At 31.2% G+C, this 18,432-nt stretch overlaps 4 protein-coding genes across 4 annotated transcripts in view; 2 read left to right on the top strand and 2 right to left on the bottom strand.

Moving 5' to 3' along the window:
• The first annotated feature begins 368 nt into the window (after positions 1 to 368).
• LOC105623151 (translocation protein SEC63 homolog) lies at positions 369 to 4,683 on the top strand. Its single transcript, XM_012204551.1, has 12 exons — positions 369 to 492; positions 1,374 to 1,476; positions 1,604 to 1,718; positions 1,799 to 1,904; positions 2,217 to 2,440; positions 2,519 to 2,680; positions 2,757 to 2,985; positions 3,060 to 3,205; positions 3,304 to 3,451; positions 3,574 to 4,066; positions 4,170 to 4,461; positions 4,543 to 4,683. Exons 1-12 carry the CDS (start codon positions 369 to 371, stop codon positions 4,681 to 4,683), a joined length of 2,283 nt encoding a protein of 760 aa, XP_012059941.1.
• Positions 4,684 to 6,568: 1,885 nt separating this feature from the next.
• On the bottom strand, positions 6,569 to 9,845 carry LOC105623150 (inhibitor of nuclear factor kappa-B kinase subunit beta). Its single transcript, XM_012204550.1, has 13 exons — positions 9,817 to 9,845; positions 9,500 to 9,621; positions 9,152 to 9,351; positions 8,927 to 9,085; positions 8,617 to 8,834; positions 8,423 to 8,527; positions 8,155 to 8,293; positions 7,893 to 8,081; positions 7,604 to 7,815; positions 7,220 to 7,507; positions 6,995 to 7,144; positions 6,697 to 6,930; positions 6,569 to 6,629 (listed from the first exon to the last, which is right to left on the bottom strand). The coding sequence occupies exons 1-13, from the start codon at positions 9,843 to 9,845 to the stop codon at positions 6,569 to 6,571; spliced, it is 2,106 nt and encodes a 701-aa protein (XP_012059940.1).
• A 2,931-nt stretch (positions 9,846 to 12,776) lies between these two features.
• LOC105623149 (sprT-like domain-containing protein Spartan) lies at positions 12,777 to 16,810 on the top strand. The gene is made up of 5 exons (XM_012204549.1): positions 12,777 to 12,875; positions 12,988 to 13,139; positions 14,086 to 14,194; positions 14,755 to 14,874; positions 15,341 to 16,810. The coding sequence occupies exons 1-5, from the start codon at positions 12,777 to 12,779 to the stop codon at positions 16,808 to 16,810; spliced, it is 1,950 nt and encodes a 649-aa protein (XP_012059939.1).
• Positions 16,811 to 18,162: 1,352 nt separating this feature from the next.
• LOC105623217 overlaps positions 18,163 to 18,432 on the bottom strand; it is an 8,651-nt gene continuing 8,381 nt past the window's right edge. The window contains exon 22 of the mRNA XM_012204618.1: positions 18,163 to 18,334. Coding sequence (XP_012060008.1) covers positions 18,163 to 18,334 — 172 coding nt within the window. The remainder of the gene's footprint in view (positions 18,335 to 18,432) is intronic.

Here is an 18,432-nt window from a genome sequence, read left to right as displayed (position 1 = left end):
AGTCTCCTGCCATTGTCAGTTGACGTCGCCAGTCCGCAATCGCAATTCCGTTTACTTCGCACGCCACGACGGCACCGTGACGACGCCACAGTTCACATTATAGGAATATGTGAGCGCGAGCAGTCGTCGCGTGTACGTCAGAGTCGATAGTGCGTGGAGAGTTGGAGGTTGGAGACCGCTGAGGCTAAGGCGCGTGCGGTGCTGAGTGGTGCTGAGTTGGCAGTCTTGACAGGGCAGTCCCGCTAACTGTTGATTTGCATGTCGTACAGCACGTCCGTGTGTCCGCAGCCCGCGCGAGCCTGGATAATGTTACGAATGAATGTACTTAAACGGTCTACTTAAAACAACGCCGCAGTACTTAATGAGCGATGAGCGGACAGAAGTTCCAGTATGACGAGAGCGGAGGGACATTCTTTTACTTTCTGCTCTCGTTCTTGGCGTTACTGCTGGTACCCGGGACTTACTACCTCTGGCCACGTTGCCCGAAGCAAGGTTAGAGAAAAAGAGACAGACAAATAGAAAGATCAAGGCGAACTCCATTTTCCAGACCAAGTAATTTACAAGCGCGTAGATGTAATGACGTATACGTCCATTGTATATCAACGGATGAATGCTGTTTGCAATCTTAATTTACGTTATGCTCCACCTTGGTTCTTTAGTCAATTCTTTTATTGAGACGCAACGTTACATTCGTTACACAATCTACGAGGATGAGAATATTTAAATGAATTATCTAGCTGTTTAATTCCATAATTTGTGTACTTAAAAGATTAAGTAATTTAAAGTCATATCGGTCATTTGTTACAACATAACTTGAAAAAATAAAATTAGAATAGAATAGAATATTTAGAATATTTTAATTAATAATTCAAAACATTGAAATTTATTTTCCAGAAAATGAGTTTTAATATTTTGAATGATTAAAATATTATGATACAATTTTGATTAATTATAGAGAAAGAGAAATAATTTTTTTTGCGTATATTCTTATTTCTTTATATTTCCATTCTCTTTTTTTTGCAAATAACTCAAAATGACAATTTTTGAATCATGACGTTGTAGCAAATGAGTGATATGTAGATATAATATCTATATTATAGTTTTGATTTCTTTGTGTTACAAAAATTTAATACATATGTTTAACATCCCATGTTTCACATCAAATTGCATATGAAAATCTTATATAACATATCATTTGAACAAACAAATAAAGAATATATGTGATTTTTATGATTTACATTTATTTGAGAATTAATATAATGATATTCAACTGTAAGCATTGTGAAAATATCTTCGACTATTTTTTATATTTTGTTGATAAGTTAAAAGAAACAAAGATTTAAAAAATAATATATTAATTTAAATTTGTTCAGATCCTGATCAGTTAGCCAAAGAATGTCAATGCGATGGATGCAAAAAGAAGAAAGTTATTCTTCATGCAAACAAACCTTGGAAGGAGACCAAGGCTTTCTTTACGTAAGTAAACATTAAATATTTTGTATTGTATATGCAAAATATAAATTATACATTTACACCATTTTGAAAATTGTCACAAAGTTAACAGTTGGCGTTTTCATATGCAATTAATATTATGCTATTGTAGGAAATTTCTAATTATTGTGGGATGGATTATCCTGTTGCTCTTAGCCTATAAGGTGTCCCAATTTGATTACGAAATGGCCAACTTTGACCCGTATGAGATATTAAGTATACCACCTGTAAGTATAAAATAAAATTTTTATATATACCATTAATTTTGTTATGTAACAAAAATGGATGCCAAAAATTGCAATTGTAGGGTTCTTCTCAAAGTGAGATTAAGAAAGCTTACCGCAAGCTCTCCTTAATTCTTCATCCCGATAAAGAAACAGGAAATGAAAAAGCTTTTATGAAATTAACTAAAGGTAAGGAATGCGAGAGGATCTTTGCACAGATATAAAATATATGATGTAAATATTGAATGTCATATTGTGTATATTATTAAATATATTTAATAAATTTAACACAGTTATTGCATATGATAATAATACAGCATAGGAAAGGTTGATAAAAATCGTTAGAGTATCTGCATTCGAAATTAATCCTATAACAGTTAAAAATTAAATATTTAATGTTAATTTTTGAAAATTATTCTAGGATTAAGTTGCTATCACTAATACCTAGTATTCTAGTTACTCTCGATATAAATTGAGTTGTTTTTCTATTAACAAAAATAGCTTACCAAGCTTTAACGGATGATGAAGCACGAAAAAACTGGGAAAAATATGGAAATCCGGATGGTCCAGGGGCGATGAGTTTTGGTATAGCTTTGCCTTCTTGGATCGTTGAAAAAGAGAATTCAGTATGGGTCTTAGGACTATACGCATTAGTGTTCATGGTTGCTTTACCAACGGTTGTAGGAATGTGGTGGTACAAGAGTATTCGCTACACTGGTGATCAAGTAATTGGCATTTTTATGCCAAATTTTTATTATGTGACAAAATTATCAGTTGTTATATATGTCCATATTTATCTTTAGGTTCTCTTAACAACAACCGAAATGTATTACTTCTTCTTCGTGAAAACGCCATCTATGTCATTAAAGAGAGTCATCATGATACTCGCTGCTTCCTTTGAATTCTTCAAGAAGCGTAACGCAGAAATAGTCGAGAGACACTCTGACGGTGAAGAAGTTCCTTCGGTAAATTTAATTATATTTAATTTCTTGATTTTTTTTTTAAAGAACAATTTTATTATATACATATTATATATTTCAGCTTATCAAACAATTACCTAACTTGGGAGAAAAAAACAAGGAAGTACCATTATGCCACTTGTATTCAATTAAAGCTAGAGCATTATTGCATGCGCATTTATCTCGTATACCACTTAATCCAGAGACACTGGATAAAGATAGACAGTATATTGTAAAGAAATGCCCATATTTGATTCAAGAAATGGTTGCCTGTGTCCATCAAGTTATACTTTTAGCTTATGCCAGAAGAGGTAAATATTTGATTTTTTTCAATGTAACTTTATGACATGTATACATGGAAACAATAATTGATGACTTTTTTTAGTACCACGGGTACCAACCATAACAACTATAGAAAATTGTATGAAATTGTGTCCAATGGTCGTTCAAGGATTTTGGGAGTTTAAAAACCCTCTCCTTCAATTACCACACATAACGGAGGATAATTTAAAATACTTCCACGCGAAGAAGGTATTAGTGACACTATATTGTAACAAATTCTATCTATCGATAATGCTTGTATTATTATCGATAAATCTCTTAATAACAAATTTATGACTTTCTCCTAGCGTCAAATCAAAAGTCTTCAACAATTCGCACAATTAAAAGGAGAAGAACGAAGACTGATACTTAGAAATTTGTCAGACAGTCAATATGAAGATGTTATAAAAGTTCTTGGAAATATGCCGTACATTGACTTCAAAGTACGATCCGAAGGTAATTCATTATCAGTTATTTCTTTTATTTCTGTAAAATATTTACATTAATTAGAATATCATAATTTATGCGATATTGTATCTTTTATATTATCTTTTATAATTTATTGTATGCATTTTCAGTAATCGATGATGAGAACCCTACCGTCTACACTGCTGGTGCTATTGTAACCGTAACAGTATCCCTTACGCGAAAAGATATGAAGCATCTGTTTGGAGATGATTCTGTTAATGAGCAAACGATGATCGAGGATAACAAAGCTGGCGGTGAAGCAGTTGAAGAAGCCTCAGAGGAACAAAATCAATCGACGAAAGCTACGAAGCCGGCATGGCTTAAGCAAAAGAAAGGCCAAAAGAAGTCACATAAAAAGGGTACGAACAAGAAGATAGCTCCTGCTAAAAATACACAGGCACAGTCTCAGACTGTGGCTAACAATACTCAGCACAGCAATACTCCTAATGCGAGAAAGAAAGACGATAAGACAGAGAAAGAGTCTTCCAAGGAGAAATTGTCGGATGTTAGTGACAGTGAAGCCGAGAGCGATCGAAGTGATGACGAGGATAGTCACGACAAAAAGGATGCGTCTCTCGATGACGATGATACCGAATGGGAAAAGTAAGAGAAATATTTATACTTATTTTTTTTACGTTCTATATTAAATCATTACTTACATAAGTCTTCCACAATCAAATTTAACGTTTCCTTCTCTTTCAAATAGATTCCAACAGAGGATCTCTAAACGGGAGAGAGTACTAGAGGGAAGGAGTAATTTGTCACATGAAGTGCACTGTCCGCTCTTTCCTGATGTTAAGCAAGAGTATTGGTGGGTCTATATCTGTGATCGCAAAAGTCAAACGCTATTAACAACCCCTATACACGTCACGTCCTTAGCACAGTTTGAGGAGATTCAATTAAGATTCACAGCACCACGCTGGCCAGGCCTTTATACATTTACAGTGTGTTTACGTAGTGATTCGTATCTGGGCTTTGATCAAGCTCAAGATATCAAAGTAAGTTATTTAAGAAGCTGTCTAAAAAAAACTCATTTTTTTAATTATTTATATTTACAACAATGCGATGATGCTTTATAGTTGGATGTGAAGGAGGCACCAGAGATACCGACCGAGCATCCGCAATGGGACATCTCAGATGAAGAAACTGCGGAAGATGTGGATGCAGCTGATGAACATTCCGAATTCACAACTGATGAGGACATTAGTGACAATGAATAATATCTGTTTCTCACATGTGGTCGGAATAGATATTCTAAAAGTCCGCATTTTCCTCTTTTTTTACTTCTCAAATTAATGTACAATGGACTTTTATACGTGGAATTGCATAATCGTTGATGTATGTGGACAATCTAGAAAAATAGTCTGGTGAGATTTGTCAGTGTGGAGAAAGTAATAGCGAATAAAGAACATAATATTTATTTTAACATCGTTGTTCAATCCTCAATTTGGATGTGTTCAATCCTGAATTGAGATCTGTATACAGTTTTCTAATAAAATATATCAATACAAAAAAATATATCTATTCATATTAAGATATCTTCTTAAACTCATTGTATGAACGTCTTTCTTCATGATTATAGCGGTATGCACAATATAAAATATCAAATCTGGGTTAAGCGAAAGTAGAAAAGATATTTAAGACTACACACACACATACAGATCATATAAAAAGATCACTCAACCGTTGCACTTTTTATTATAAACGCGATAAATTTAAAGCATTCGCTATTCTACTACAAAGACAGTCTAAAAGAGTATCGTTAACTAGATAGATCTGATATATATTAACAATGAGCGTAATATTTCGTGCAATACAAGTGAGTACATTTTATATTTTTTATATAATAGATCAATTTCTACATTAGATATTATGATTGTATTTCAGATAATTAAATTCTATTTTATATTCTATCTTTCCCTAAATATGATGGTTGTTGCATTTGGAAGAGGTAAGTTATTGTTTAAGAAATAAATATAAATTAAATAATGGAATTAATAAAATTATTTTATTCATATATAAAATTAATTAATAATTTTTTAATTAATTTTGATAGACGTTTAGAAATAGAGACTATCTTTCGATGACCTTGACCTTCCAATGACTTGACATATGTTGTCAAGTTCATGATTTCTAAGTGACCTCCAATAGGTTTTGCTCGATGCTCGTTAAAAGTTATTAAAAAAAAGTTCTGTTATATAAAACAAAAATTCTTTGCTTTAAGTAATTTTATAATGACTTTTCATTCGAAGCGAGATCCACTCCTCTTTATCCTCTGCTTAGAAACATATGACTTTCCACGCGAAGCGAGATCCACACTATCCCCCCTCCCCTCCACTTAGAAAAATACCTATAAGTTGGCGGGAAGTGGAGTGGACTTCGCGTGAAAAGTCGAACCCATGTAGAATAAAGTATTATAGACCTCATTCGTCCCGTGATATAGTGAACTTTGTAAGTAAGTGAACAACATATGTTAAGATCAAAACCATTGATCCCTATTACTGAACATTTACCTTTCACATATATATAGAATATATGCGTATACTCAATGTTTGCATATCAAATTAAATGAAAATATTTATATTTAGCTTAAGTACATAAAATCAAATGTATTTTTTCACAGCCATATATATTCGGGAATTATTGTTAATTTTTAATATTTAAAATAACTTATTTCTTTTTAGTTTTCTAAAATGTATTGCACACTTATTCAAAAATCAGTTTTTATACGTCTAATATATGTGTATATATAATGAATGTATTACGCGTGCGTAAGATATTTGTAAAGTTAGTCCTTTTATTTATAAAAGTTAAAAATTAGATTATTAGTTATAAAAATATACTTTAACTTTAGATGTTTCTGAATAGGTCAGAATGATAGATATCAAGCAATAAAATTGGAGCAACTATTCAACAAACCTGTCTACACGTTTGTTAAAACTGATCAAAATGCCAATATTAAATGGGGTGTACGGTATTATGTTCCACGTACATTAAGGCAAACTGGATTCAAGAATTAAATGTATTAAAATATAAGAATTAAAAAATGTTTAGTATGCTAAATTATTATTTGATGATATATATCGCATAAATCAATAGATATCTTTAATCCAATTTAAGCACTTCAAGGTATTTTTTCTGCATTTGAATTATCAAATTATCTAGCCTAAAAAAATAAAACACAAGATAAATCTATGTTAAAATTGAACATCGTAATAAAAAAAAAGACTTACATGTAACGCATGATCAAATTATTGTATATTACATTATCTTCTGATTGAATAATGCTGCTTAATTCAGTGGTCGAGATATTTACAGATTGATAGTTGTTAGATTGTTGAGGAACACTGTTAGTGTCCGATTGTGTCATTCTTTGATATTCTTCCCAATATAATTCCGTCATAGCAGTAACAGAAATAAATACTTTTTCTAGTTTTGATAGTTCGTCTTGCAACTTATCTATCTGCCTGTAGAAAATATATATTGAAAATATATGAGACGTATCGTTCACAATAAATAAACTTTTAATACCTTGTAATATCAATTATGTTTTCATTACAAAGTTGTGCTTCACGTGTAGAAATGAATTCAAACACTAATTTCGACATGTCCAATGGCTTTGCTGTTTTATGTGGACTTTCTTCCTTAAATTTCAAATATACATCACATATTTTGTCATATCTATAGAAATAGTATAAGAGAAAATATTAAAATATAGCACATTTTACAATTATTTATAATACATTATACACTTACAGTACTGATAAATTCCCTATATAATCAGTAGCTTGAGCTTGATCTCTCAATTTATTATTATCTTCTTTCAAAGACATAAACTTCATTTTTATTTGATCGGCTGCACTAACTAATTTATCAACTTTGTTAAGATAAGTTTGTATCTTCCTTTTATCAGCTACATCTTCGTCCGTCGTATTCATATGTTTCATACGAATTGTATGTACTTGATCTGTAAGAATCTTTGTATTTTCCAATGTTTTCTTCATACTCGAATTAAATTTATCGATCTTTTGATGTAATAAATCCCTAAAATATGAGAAATATTATCGAAATATTAGTTTATAGGTAATGCTTAATAGGTAATTTTATAATTTTGTAGCATTAATTATGTACGAAACTTACATATTTATACTCAGTGCAAAAATGTACAATTGAAATAAATATACTTCTGCTTTTGTAAAATATATCGTATGGCGATAATAATTTTTCAGTACTTCATAGTTTAATTCATTCTTTGATTGTGTCATCATTTTCTCCACTGCTGTAGGAATATTTAATGTAGGTATATCTTCTATTAAATAACATCCATTTCTGAAGAGAAACAAAACGTGATCCTACAGTAAAATTGTAATAAATTAAAAAATAGTATTTTATTTTGTGATATCTTACAAATTTAATATATAATACATACATTAATTTGTGATGCAAGTGACATTGTACTTTCAATCAATGTTACCCCTTTGTAATCAGTTAGCACTTGATGTTCGACTTCAATATTAGTATCTTTTTCTATTAACAACTGAAGATCTCTAAGAGTAGTATTACTATCAATTTCGTATGTATTAATTTTGTAAAACGGCAGACAGAAAACGTATAGTATCTATGAAAAACACAAATTAAATAACAAAAACGAAACGAAATAAAAGTAAAATATGCTTAGCTTTTATACATACTTTGTTTAATAATGTATCTTGTAACATTGTAAATACTGCTAAATGAGATGTACCAAATTTGTCAACCATTTTTCCTCTTTTATGTGGATCCCATTGTAAAACTAATTGAAACCATTGAACCATTTTGTTTCGAAGACAACTGATACAGGAACAAATATTACACATACTTGTAAATATACAATATAAAAAGTTATCAAACAAAAGTTACATAAAAAAATTATTCTTTCTACAGAAGAAAGTATAGAAAAATTATGTAATACATTCTTACTTTGATAAGTGAGTTGGATTTTGAATATCTTTTCCAAAAATAACTTTCCCTTCTGACACATAAGCATGAATATCGTCATAACTTTTATTTTTTATGTATTTCATCCTGCAGAATTTAATTAAATCTAAAGTTTGACACTTGCATCAAGTTTTTATTTCATCAAATTTTTATTTATTATATTTTTCACTTTTTACCATTCCATAGTATGTTGCATTGTTGGTAAAAATGGTCTTGTTCCAGTCACAAGTTCATAAAATAATATTCCTAAACTCCAATAATCGACAGAGCAACTATATTTCTCTTTCCAAAGAAGTTCTGGGGCAACATAGTTTAAAGTGCCAACTAAAGAGGCAGATGTACTTGTTTCTCCAAGTTCTTTGGCATATCCGACATCTATCAATTTATATGAAATCTGTAATATATAAATGTAAAAGTTTAATTTAATCAATGCATCATAAGTTACTGATAATTCAATGTAAATAATTTTCTCATTATACATCTTACCATATTCTGTTCATCCTGTAAAACTATATTTTCTGGTTTTAAATCTCGATGAGTTATATTATATGAATGTAAATATTTTACAGCCGATGAAATTTCACTCATTACTTTGATCGCTTCTGTTTCATTAATTCCACAACAATTTTCTGGTTGATTTAAAATCTGTAAGAGAACATAATTATTTCGCATATAAACTTTGTATAGGTCAGATTTTAAATAAAATACAACTTTTCTCAAATCTCCTTTTCTACAATATTCCATACAGAGAATCGGTTCGTTTTCTTCTACATTTGGAAGTTTGAATGGGATGCATCCTGTTCTCACTATGTTTGGATGCTTCAAGCGTTTCATTATAAAAACTTCATGAGCCCATCTTTTTCGTTGTATTGGCATCAATTGTGAATAATTACATTTACATCTTTTGATTGCTGAAATTATAATTATATGCAATAATATATTTTATTATATATTTACAATGTTATAAGTTTGTTAATATATGATTCCTCTTGGAGAATTCTTCAAAGATATATACATATATTTTTTATATTTATACTTGTAATCATACTGAAATATTACCAATCTTTTTGCCACTTTGAACATGTATCCAAAGCTCGACAATTCCAAAACCTCCGCTACCCAGAACACGATTTAGTTTCCAATCATCGTTCGATGTCATTTCGAATTTGTATTCAGCTATACAGATCGAGGATTAATAATTCTTAGTAAACGTGATTCCACGCTGATAAAATAATATTTTTATATTTTTCGTAAAAGAAGCATGCATTCATATATATAAATTATAACACCGCCTATCAATCGAGATTTTCTATCGAAAATGCATTAGCTCGACAAGAAAAAGAAATTATTTCGTGATGTAAATTTTTTACTAATGTTGTCGATGTTGTCTCTCATTAACCTGCATATATGATTCAACATTCTCCAGATATCTCACTTGTCGATGATATATACCGATTGGCTACTGACTACACATGTGACCGTCCTTATAATATTTTGTCATATCAGCCATATGTATTTTTTCACTCAGTTTATATTAAAGTTTATACACTCTAGTAGCAGAGAAAAACCTGCTCAGTAGCTGTTTCATCTAATTGACATATTCCGTTAGATCCTAAAATTTATAAACAAATAAAAGAGCTATTGAGCATTCAGCAAGTTTTTAATACTTGTTCCGTTTTTTAATGCGTTCCAAATTTTGTTTTAAATTAAGATTACAGTAATGAATTGTTCCTCTTTTAAGTTTGTAAATAATAATAATATCGACCAATCATAGTTGATTATCCTTCTCACATTCGACTATGATTAATTAATTTCTACGCTTATTCCTTAATTCACTACTATTGCCTATTGTAGAATGGGCTTCACATTTATTATTTTCACTTATTCTCTCATATTATTATTATTTTCATAATTAAAAGAGGAACAATTCATTACTGTAATCTTAATTTAGGACAAAATTTGGAACGTGTTAAAAAACAGAACAAGTATTAAAAACTTGCTGAGTGCTCATTAGTTCTTTTATCTGTTTATATTTTAGGATCTAACGGAATATGCCTTACTTAATTAAAAAACGCTTCAAAGCGTTTGCAGCATCGCGACTGCATCCTGAAGTGTTGATTTCAAAATGCAAGCTTCAGATTGGCTGTAGCAACAAACTTACGATCGGCTTGCAACTAATGTAGAACCGGCTTAAGACATAAATAAGACCGGAAAAACGCCGAGTGGCCAGAAACAGCACAATTCCACCATGGTTGATAGTTGATAGTCCGATTTTGTGTTCGCGCCTTCTACATCATGAAACAGTTACTCACACCAATTCACAGATTTACTACCATATTGAAAGTATCTGCAAATGGCGGCGTTTAAAGAGAGCTCGAAATCTGAATCCGGAATTGGTGCCCATATGACTTGATTCTTACTAGAGGAACTCTAGGGCCGATATTCATAGTCAGATCTTATATTCAAGATCGTCTTAAGTATAGCCTTAAGAAGTCACGAACCAATCAGAAGGCTGCATTAGCGTCTTAAGACATTACTAAGACGATAATTGTGGATTTTGAAAGAAGGTAAAAGTTACAAAAATGAGTAAAGATTACTAGGTATTGACCAATTAAATTATGAATGCTCTTGTGAATTTGCTCATTGTTGTAATTTTCATCTTATTTGGAGATGTACAGGCTGCGGTCAAAGTCTCGTTACTAATGCTAACTTTGAAGCATTTAGTTGACCAATTAGAAAAAAAAATTTTACAAATTAATCAATCAAAAATTGCTTTAAAGCATTTGCGTTGACCGTACCCTATATCGACTATTAAATGGGTTAAAATCATTAGATCAATAAAGTATCGCAAACTCGCATTCATTTTCACGCGAAACGCGGCCATTTCGAATTTATGCATTTGTATTACGTGCTTTATTTGGAAAAATGAAGCCGTCAAGTATGTAAATCAATGCTTTTTAGTTGTAATTAGTTTATTAATGAACAAAAAAATATATATGAATGCTCAATTTACGTATTCTTTAGTTTAATACAGATTTATTTATCGTAGATTTTTTGTGCATAAAAGTGCACGAAAGATACGTGTAAGTACAGTTCAGAACTGTTCAGGAATACAAAAGTACACATCACATGTGTGATTATCGCATGAGCTTGGACATTTTTAAGAATTTTTTTTCGATCGAGGTAAATGTTTTTGCTTTGGTCCGGGTTATTTTTTAAAAATGGCTGACTACAATTGTGGATTTACAATTGGCGATTTTGCTTAACTCTTATCATACTTCACAAATATCAGTCCTTTTTGATAATTCAATTCTTCCAATTAATTCAATCCATTCTTCTTCGTTCGTTTTTTCGCACGCCAAACCTATAACCTTTTATGGTATTGTTTTTGTACTTAGACACACAACTTGGCATTATTAATTTTAAGCACGATACTGATGATAAACTGGAAAAAAAACCTTGAAGAGGTTTTTATTGTATTAATATCAACCCAATGATGAATTTGCCTTCAACCTCGAGATTGACGCTTGAAAATGTTTCAAAAATATATGATTAGATTAGCTGCACCCAATTGATTCCTAGTGTACTTCAATTAATGTATATGCACTTCGGCCATTTTTACGCGACATTTTTCTGAAATCAATTGCGGTACTTTATAATCTAGGTAAATTTCTCTACCTAAATTTTAGGTATGGTGGAACGAAAGCGACATCTCGATTGAACTAATTCTGATGACTATTTTTGACCACGCTTTTTTGACGTCCATGTAAGTTCGGCCTCCTTATTCTCTATATTCCATGATCATAAAAAGTACTGGTCCTGAGTTTACTCAATGCGCATGCGCTAATTAATTTTGTGTTTTGCCATCTCCCATCACTGATAACGTGTCTGTCTGAACGTAGGATCCAGTAGGACCTGATAGGACCGCTGGTAACAGCCTAGTCGAGTCTGATACTTTTCCATCAGTTCCTTCGTGTCATGCGCTAAGAACTGTTTGTTTCGTTTCTTCTTGTTTTGTGATTCTATCTGCATTCTATCTAATTCTGATCGCGTGTTCAACTGTTTCGAATCGCCACAAATCGCCATTCGTCGTTCGAGATTGTTCGAGACGCCTCAGCTTATTTCAGACTTAAATGGATATAGATTGCATCGCACGAGTCCGTGAAATGCTCTATGGAATACAAAGAAATATTTTTTTCTTTATTTTCACCTGATACAAGGCACTTCGCAGAAGAATAAATAACATTACATTTCGCAATCTTTCATATTTTCAAGAAGTATCTAGGTTTTCCTTGCTAGTACGGGAACGGAGGTTGTAAGAAGACGTTTGAAGGCGATGGCATCGCAAGAAGCACAGGATTTTCATATGGCGTACGATATGCATGAAAAGTTGAATTGTTTAGGCGTGACAGAAAACGCAGTTAGCTTGAATAAGGTATTTATTTTCTTCAATGAGAACATCATTTTTTACATCATTGTATAAAAAATAAATTTACTTTCAATTTGATATCTTTATTGCATTGTAAAAGAAAATTGTTTATTTTTAGAAAAATGTTTATATACAATCATTAGTCGATCAAGCATTGGAGTTAATTGATCCCACTCCTAATATTCACACAATGTTTATACAATTTAATGCAAGATTTTTCTGGTGTGTTTTATCTTCTGTCGAAGTCAAATGGAGTAACAGAATGACAAGGTAAATATTTCTCATGACTTGAAGTATTTTCTAAAAAGGACATAGGTAACATAATAAATCATTACATCTTTGTTGTTTACCAATATGAAACAAAGATGAAATAATTCTATGTTCTTGCTCATATAAAATATTGTTATTTAGAATGTATGCCACTCTTAAAGCTTATAAAATCATTTCATCTTTTTTGTTACGAAATATTAAATATTAAATATAAACAAAGAGGTCGTTTGTATATTTTGAAATGCAATAAAAATTACAAAAAGTGATTCACTAAAATATTTGTATCATTAATCAATTTGTTCATTTTTGTAATTTTTATCTCGTTTCATAATACACAATCAATCCAAAAAATAAATAATCACAAGAGCCAAGTGATGCCTTTATATAAGAGGCCTATTCTTTTTAGCTGAACTTTTGCACTAGTTCATCTTCCTCTTTTTCCTTCTTGGAGAGAAAAGGAAGAAAGATGAATAGTACAAAAGTTCAGCCATAAAGAACAAGCTTAAGGTTTGTTTTCTGTTTCTGGTTGCATTAGTTGAAAAAGTGTACACTAAAGCATTTTGTGTTTCCAAAATGGTATCAGCGATACTGTTCCAGTGCAACAGAATTTGGTGCACGAATTCATTGAACTGGTTGCATTAATGGCCTGTTTTTTTTGGCTGAATTTTTGTACCAGTTCATCTTCTTTTTCTCTCCAGGAAAAAAGAAAAGGAAGAAAGATGAACTGGTGCAAAAGTTTAGCTAAAAAGAGCAGGCCTAGTTTAATCACAGAAAACAGATCTTGTACAAATGCAAGAATTTACAATAATAAAACAATAAAAAATATATAAATGATAGTAAGCCTACATACAAAAATATTTTGTACATCAGTTCTGGATTGCACTAATTCAGTTCTAGTGCAATTCTTATGCAAGAACTGAAAACTATAATGTGCAATTGTTTATAGTTGTGCTGGAATATGTCGCTTTCACTCACGTAATAAGGAATGTGTGATATCACTCAGTGCACCATTACTTAAACTCAGACCAAGGAAGGATCTAGTAGAAACCTTATTGGTAAGTTTTTCGATATTAGTAGTAATAGTAGCAGGAGGAAGAATAGATTAAGTTCTTAAATGAGATGTAGGAGAAGTAACGAAATCGAACCGGGAATTTGCCAATTATTTTTTCTCATTGTTTGATTGACTCTCAGTCCCGTAAATGGAGCCAAATCGGCCAGTAATAAATTGTCATCTAATTTAAGTCTTACATACACTTAATTAAATTTGTGTAAATATGATCAGTGTAGTAAATAATGCTTCTTAATCTAAATCGGGATCTTACTCATCTCAACTGGGATTGTTACTTATAATTGGAGCATAACTTAAATGTAGAAAAAATCCAGCGTATGTGAGGTGCGGTTGAGATCGCACAGATTACTAGTTTGCAAACCGAGCGCCGAGCCATTCGACGTCTTATTTGTTGATTATGAATATTTTGAAATAGAGTCACCTCAAATTTTTTGATAAATAAATACAGAAATATAATTGTATAAGGATGTTTGTTGTTGTTGTGTGTGTGTGTGTGTGTGTGTGTGTGTGTGTGTGTGTGTAATATTTTTGTGTGTTAAATTGCAGCACGAGATGATCCATGCATATTTATTTTTAACAAATAATGATCAGGACCGAGATGGTCATGGACCGAATTTCTGCAAACACATGCACAGGATAAACAAAGAAGCGGGAACCAATATAACGGTGAGCTAATAACCTTTTTATTTTAATATTTAAGAATATATTGTCGAACAATGATATGTGACTCCAAAAATCCATTGTCATAGATAGGCCTTAAACCTTATTATATCTTATTATATACTTATTATAACAGAAAGTACATTTCAATAAGTTCAATTAATTATTTAAATGTTTTCGTGTTTCGAAAAGAAAAATTTATATTTTATCATAAAATCTAATCATATTAATACAAATGTTATATATCATGAACTCGTTTGGATATTGGAGAATCTTTAAGCTTAATCTGGATTTATTACAAAGATTAAATATCCGAATATAGATTGGATTGATTTTTTCAAATAGATTTTGAAATAAAATTCTTAAAAACACTTTTGTTTGTGCATTTATAATAATAATTTTGTATTTTTAAATTTAAAAATTTTTTTATTCTGTAATAACAAGATTCGTTTATCATGTTAATCGAATATAGATTTATCACAACTTTCATGATGAAGTAAAGCTGTACAAACAGCATTGGTGGAAATGTAATGGACCTTGCCAATACAGACCACCATTCTTTGGAACGGTTCGACGAAGCATGAATCGTCCGCCCGGTCCAACAGACTTTTGGTGGCGTGAACATCAACAAAATTGTAATGGTCAATTTGTAAAAATCAAAGAGCCAGAGAATTTCAAATCGCGTTCAAAGCAAAATGATAAGTCAAAGAATACAAGAATAACTGATTGGTTTCCAAAGAGTATTTCGGCGGACACAGCTATACCTACAACTTCAAAAGCTCTTAGTAATAACGACTCTAAAATATTTACTCAAACGGACAATGTCAAGCCTAGTACAAGTAAAGACAATGGTGGTACAAATTCGTCTCACACTGTGAATGAGAAAGATACTCAAGATCTGTCGTTGGGAATGAAGAAGCTTGGCAGCAGTAATAATAATGTACATGGTTGGGGTATCAGTGGCCCGAGTGAAAACGCAAAGAAAGATGATGCAAAGAATGTTTCTAAGACTCCCAAGTTTTCTTGTTCCGGTGTTCTGGGAGGCAGTAGTAGTGGTCAGAGTAATCTTCTAACCAAATTCAAACTAAATGACAGTAAAAATCCCCTATGTGAATCAAGTAAGAGAGATTCAACCTCGATATCGGTTGCGGAACAAGCAACTGCTAATGATTCGATTTTAAATCTAAGTCAACCAAGAAATAATTCCGTACCTTGTCCTATATGTAACATACCTATGACTTTAGAAAATATATATAGACATATAGATTTATGCCTAATAAATGATAATACATCATTGATTGATGAGATTAACAATAATATTAATAATAATAACAACAATGAAGAGTTAATGTTACCTATTCGAACGTTTTCTACGTCGGTGACGGAGCAAAGTGTTGACACAAACACAATTTCTAATAAGCGCTTAAAATTCGATAATTCGAACGATACAGTTGAATGCGTCACTTGTCCCGTTTGTAATAAAAGATTGCTGGCCACGGATATTAACCAGCATCTTGATGAATGTCTATTAGAAGCAGATACAGCTCGTAAAGCTGCCATTCCCTCCACCTCTCGTGCATCATTTGATGATAACTTAATTACTATAAGCAGTTCCTCTAATTCTGATTTGGATAATTCTGTATTGATGGAGGAGCCACAACCAAGTACTAGCACTTGTAATAACGACGTAGTGGAACATAAATGTTTAGTTTGTAACACACAGATCGCACCTGAAATATCATTAAATGAACATCTTGAAGAATGCATTGGAAGTGTTTTTAATGACGACATAATAATAGACGATAAGGAGGATGATAACGATGATATGCTTGCTATAGAAAATAATTCCACGGAAAGTAAATATCCCTGTCCAGTATGTATGCAAATAATATCAGAAAATCTTATGAATCAGCATTTAGATATGTGCCTTAAAAATGAATAAAGTGGTCTTGTGAACAGAAAGAATGACAATGAACTATTTTGCGGATAATGAAATGGTTTTTTTATCTAAATAAGTATCTGAATAAATATCTTTTCATATATATATATATAATTTACTTCTTTGCATATTGCGATTTTATACGAGACAGACTAAAAAAAATATATTATAATACGAAACAAAAATATTATTAAATATGTGATTTAAAAAAAATGTTTATATATTACTTGTCATTTATTAAATAGAAATTTGAAATACATTATAACAAAACCTGTGTTATAAAAAAAGGCACAATTTACATGCCGAATGTAATTATTAACAACGCTTGTATAATCTGTATATAATGTGTGTGTTCGTATATATAATTTCATAGATTAAGTTTTTCGATGATTAAGACTGGTTAATAAAGAGTTTAGATTATTTATCTAGAAATCGTTATATAAAATTCTTAGCGTTATTTTTTAATAAATAGTAAACAATACTTAAGGCTAGTAATCAGTTATTATCTAGAGCTTTAACGTTATGTCATTTAAATTAATATGTTAAAGTTGCTTATCATTTGCAAAAGTTTGTATTTTATAGAAAAAAAAATAGAATGATTATAATGGAATGATTTGTGTGTACGTGTGTGTGTGTACAAATCGTTCAGATGTTCGGCTTACATTATCCGGCACTTGCTCGTTAGCAACCAGTTTATTAACAATTGAATAACTGATAAAACTGATATAATGTATAATGAAGAAATTTCGAACATTAAAGTTCCCGAGTAGTCACCACAGTCATGTCTAAAGACACTGATAGTGTCTCGGCGCTAAGGTACGCGCAGCGACACTGCCGTGGCTACGCGAGCCGGCGAATTGCTAGGAATTGATTGAATAGGAATTGACGTCAGAAACGAAAAGTAGCACATTAATTTTTGTTACACGTCAATTGTAAATAAAAACACTTTGGATAAAATGATGAGATCGCTTTAAAACATTTATAAAAATGAACGAAAACTACGCTTATCCCCCCCCGAGAATCAGTAAATAATTGTAAAAAAGTGATAAAAGGCATAGTAAGTAAAAATAGGCTACGCATTGAATAAAAGCGCTTCACGTGCGCTTTTATTCAATGCGCATGCATAGTCTATTCACGATTTAATATTATTGTGGTGACTACTCAGGAGCTTTAATTAACTGATTGATTCGATATCTGAAAATTCGAGCTCTAGTTATATAATTATATAGATACCTTTTTTTGTACTGTACTATTTATAAGATATGTATTAAAAAATGTATAAAAAATGAATATAAAACTATTATTTTGCGATCATTAATATGTTGCATACATATGTACATCTTTTACTGAGTAAATTAGAGTTTTTCATATAATCGGTCGATATTGGGATGATCGAGTGTACATATTCCACAACTAAATTCTAGTACATGGTTGGAGAAAAAGATTAGAACTTGTTCCTGTGTCCAACGCATATATAGAAAAATATTAGGTAGCAAAATATCGATTGCCTTGTCGCCCATTTTAATCCTGCACACAATTGACATTATTATTTTTTGTTCTTAAAGAGTAAGAGTGAGATATATATACACATATATATATATATATATATATATATATATATATAT

The sequence above is a fragment of the Atta cephalotes genome (assembly GCF_000143395.1).
Source record: "Atta cephalotes unplaced genomic scaffold scaffold00054, whole genome shotgun sequence".
Classification (NCBI taxonomy): Eukaryota; Metazoa; Arthropoda; class Insecta; order Hymenoptera; family Formicidae; genus Atta; species Atta cephalotes.
Note: the sequence above shows the minus strand (reverse complement) of the source record. Positions and strands in the feature narration are given on the sequence as shown.